This window comes from Perissodus microlepis, chromosome 12 (genome assembly GCF_051167445.1).
Source record: "Perissodus microlepis isolate ML-2025 ecotype Zambia chromosome 12, ASM5116744v1, whole genome shotgun sequence".
NCBI lineage: Eukaryota > Metazoa > Chordata > Actinopteri > Cichliformes > Cichlidae > Perissodus > Perissodus microlepis.
The window spans coordinates 32,679,627-32,683,691 of record NC_140472.1 but is presented as its reverse complement, the minus strand read 5'-3'; the positions used below and the strand labels follow the sequence as shown (position 1 = coordinate 32,683,691).

Here is a 4,065-nt window from a genome sequence, read left to right as displayed (position 1 = left end):
TCGCAATGTTAATGTTAATTTACATTTATGTAAAGCCTGATTAGTTATAGCGAAATCTTCAGGGTTATTGCAGCTTATCCTTAGAAACACTTTTCATAAGTCCCCAACTGTTTATTGGTGTAAAACTGATATAAAGCCATATAACTTAGGAGCTACAATTCTACCATGATTGTGGATTTTCATCATACAGAAAGGACCACATAAAGATGAAAATCATCATGTCACATTTGACCTCTGACCTCTCCTTCAAGGTCAATAGATTTATCTGAAGGTCAAACTGTTTATATACAAAATACAATACTATTGCCTTAAAAGTAAATACTTCCCAAAGAATAGTGCTTTGTGTTTTTATGTTTAAAGAAAACTTTAGAAAACTTTATTACCGAAATTATAATTTTAATGTAGTTAAAACACTCCAACAAAATAAAGCCAGGATTTCAAACCTCCCACACAGTCCCGAACCCACCATCACCACCACCCACACCCGCTGGAGGCAATAAAACTTCATTTTTAAGTCTTTTTGTCAGTTCTTTATTGTTATCTTTTTTTATATAAAAAAACAAAAATCCAAATTACAACATAAATTGAAGTCATAGCACCCTAGTGCTAAAGTGACAAAAACCATCCTAACCAACATGCTAAAATCATCCATTTTTAATCAAACAGTACAAATACATGTTTCTTAAGTAAGAAATGGTAACACTAACAGATACAAAACATATAAAAGTTCAAATCTGTGCATCAATACTGCAGTATTTCATTTTCTTCAATACATTCTTTAAAATGGTAAGCCAGCGCATTAATACTATCAGGTATAAAAAGTCACATTTAGATCATGGTATTTTGTTGTTATAATTTTTTTTCCCTTAAACACTAAAAATAAATGAAACTGCAAAAAGGTTCAATACAAAACAAAAAGACAGTGACATAAAAAATGGAAGGTGGGTCAGCCTTCCTCCGGTAATTCACAGCTTGATGACTGAAGGCATCGATATGCCACGAAACGTGATCAGAAGCTACCAACAGTGGTTGGCTCAGCAGTTGGGAGGCCATTTTTCCTGTAATCAAAACAAAAGGATGGAGTCAGAATAGCTGGAATAACCAATAACAATCATACAAATCAGAAAGCAGTGACAGATACAGTAAACTAGTATGTGTGGTTGTCAGGGACAACTAATATGGTTTTCCTTCCTTTAGACACAATAAATATACATAGGAGTGAAAAAAATACTCATGTTTGTTTCCAGGTAGCTAAGATAGATAAATGTAGCATCAAAATTCATTGAAAACAGCAGCTCAGTTAAAAAGATATTCTCAGCAAGTTAGGTAAACGTTATTTATGTCGAGTCTATTAAATGTGATTATATGTGTTGTAGGTGATAAAGCTCCTTACTTTTGCAGAGTGTTGAGAAGGCCTGGAAACCACTTGGCCTCTGGATCGACACAAATCCTGTTACCATTCCTCACGGTGATGCTGTGAAGAAATTAAAAATGGAGAAATTAGCACATTGCACACATTTGACCTGACACAGACTTAAAAGTAAGAAATCGAAGCACAACTTTCCCTTTTGCTTTCAGTTTACAGATCTGTGTACCAAAATGACACCAGACACCAGACCAGTGAGAGTTAAAATAGAGTTGCCAGGGGCTCTATTGAGTGTAAAAGCTTTAAAAATAGTGCAACATTTAACAAATATATACTGATTTGCTTTTTTGCCACTGGAATTGACAGAAGTTTCAACTTCCTATTATAAACTTTCACTTCAAGCTTCAGGAAAACATTAGATTAGCACAGTACATGTGAATTATTAGCTAAAATGTACTCATAACTTTCCCGCTCTGGCTTTGTAGCTAATACCAAAGAGTATTTCAAATTGATGCTCTTTTTAAATTTACCCTGCGCCCCACTGAGAATCTGTGCAACCCAGTGCTCCAGATCAGTGGCAAGTACTCACATGATTTCAGTTCGGGGGCAGTGTCCTGAGGCAGGAGTCACCTCTATCTTCTTGACTGCTCTAGGAGGAATAGGATTCGCGACCGTCCGCCTACAGCGGCAGGTGTTGAGGGCAAAACCTGTAAAAAAGGATTTGGTTATTATTTTAGTCTTTAGTAGATTAAACCAGTCTGACTTTGTTAAGGCTCAAAATTACTATGCATCTATATATGTTTGTACAAATCTTGCAACTTTCAGTCCCATTTCAAAGTTTTTCAAACCACTAAGATGCAGCTGAAAGCCCCAGAGAAGCCAGTAAATGGATCTGTTGCTCTGTCTTTAAGGTCAGGTATTACCCTTGACACTCAAAACAAGCGTCACGGGTAATATCTACAACCTACTTAAAAAGCTTGTTTTTTTATTGTACTGTACTTTAATGCATTTTTAAAAAAACAGAATAAATAAACTATGACATCATGTGAACCAAGACAAGATAAAATATTTAAAGACGATAAATATGAATAAAATAATGACCTCAAAATCAAATGGCATATTTTGGCTGCCCTCCTGTGAGATACCAAAATGTACTAATATTTTTAATTAAAGCAGTAATGTTTTCTTACCATGCAGAGACGCGATGCAACAGCAGAAAGTCAGAGCGACCAGCAGGAGCAGTGGCTTGTTCATCTTCGTGATGGTTGTTTTGATCTTTGAGGACCAGTGAGGATGCAAGAGTGAAAGTCTGAGAGTGAATGAAGTCGAGTGTGGGTTTATAAAGCTGAAAAAGAGGAAGTAAGGAGGGAAACTCTGTGGCGTTTTTTTTGTAGTTTTTGCTGACTGAGCTAAATATGGCAAACACCGCATTTCATCACCACTTACAGTATAAAAAACTGAGTCATAAAATAAAATTAGAAATGTAATTTCATATTGTTATATAATAACGTTTTATTTTTGTATTTAGGTTTATATCTAAATGTAAATGTAGTGTACAATTAATATTGGATTTCTTTGATTACTAGATGTCGGCTCCAAATTTAAGGCTGGAGGTACACTCAGACACCTCATCAGTCTAATAGTGCTGGATTGGACATCCCTAAGATTTTGGTCCACACTGACACAATAGCATCACACAGTTGCTGCAGGCTTATCAGCTGCACAAGATCTACCATTCTTCCATATCCCAAAGGTGCTCTACTGGATTGAGATCATGTGAGTGTAGAGGCCAGCTGAGTACAGTAAACTCACTGTGAATTTCAAGAAACCGTTTGAGATGATCTGAGCTTTGTGACATGGTGAGACAGAAGCAGCGATCAGAAGATGGGTACAGTGTGGTCATAAAGACATGGTCAGAAACAGCACTCGTGTTATTTAAACTAAAAATAAATATCCCCAACCATTACTACCAGCTTTGAGTGTTGATACAGGCAGGATGGATCTGTTCTTTCAACAGTAGTCCAGTCAGGGAAGGTGCACAGCAATCCAAAAGAAACAACAAACAGAATCCAGGCAGGAAGACTCACAAAAAAGGGTTTCAGACAATCAAAAGGGGAAGATGGCACTATTTATACTCTATACATACAGATAAATGAGACATAGGTGCACACAATGGACACAATCACAGGGGAGGGAAAAGTACACACAAAGCACAAGACACAAAGGAGTACCGAAAAAAACCAGGGAGCAACTAATACAAAGATTAAACACACACCTACGTATTGCAAGTTTACACTATGGGAAGGCTTGAAAACTTGTACTAGAAAGTCAAAAACTAAAAACATGAAATGAACTTAAGTTTCTCTCATGTGACTGGATAATTAGATGTTTGTGTTATTGAACAGGTGCACCTGATAAACAAAGCAATTAGTGTATATTAGCAAAAAAAAATATCCTTTGAAGTTATTCTGGAAAAGGAAAAGGATGGTGTCAGACAAACTGCATTTTCTCTGTTCAGGCTCAGCTCTCTTATATTCACCATAGTGCACTTTGAACCCACAACCAAGGGAATTGTGATCCATTTGGCTTTCATGGCATTAACACAAAATATTAATTGGTTCAGCGATCAGATGTTTCATAGCTGTGAAATGACCAATCAGTTACAGCAGGTACAACCAAACATGCTCTGGGTGGAGGGC

General features: G+C 36.5%; 1 protein-coding gene across 1 annotated transcript; it reads right to left on the bottom strand.

Annotated features, from left to right (window-relative positions):
* Positions 1–520: 520 nt before the first annotated feature.
* On the bottom strand, positions 521–2,665 carry LOC146376711 (C-X-C motif chemokine 10-like). The gene is made up of 4 exons (XM_084947040.1): positions 2,557–2,665; positions 1,956–2,073; positions 1,394–1,474; positions 521–1,058 (listed from the first exon to the last, which is right to left on the bottom strand). The coding sequence occupies exons 1-4, from the start codon at positions 2,618–2,620 to the stop codon at positions 1,010–1,012; spliced, it is 312 nt and encodes a 103-aa protein (XP_084803166.1). The 5' UTR covers positions 2,621–2,665; the 3' UTR covers positions 521–1,009.
* Positions 2,666–4,065: the final 1,400 nt, after the last annotated feature.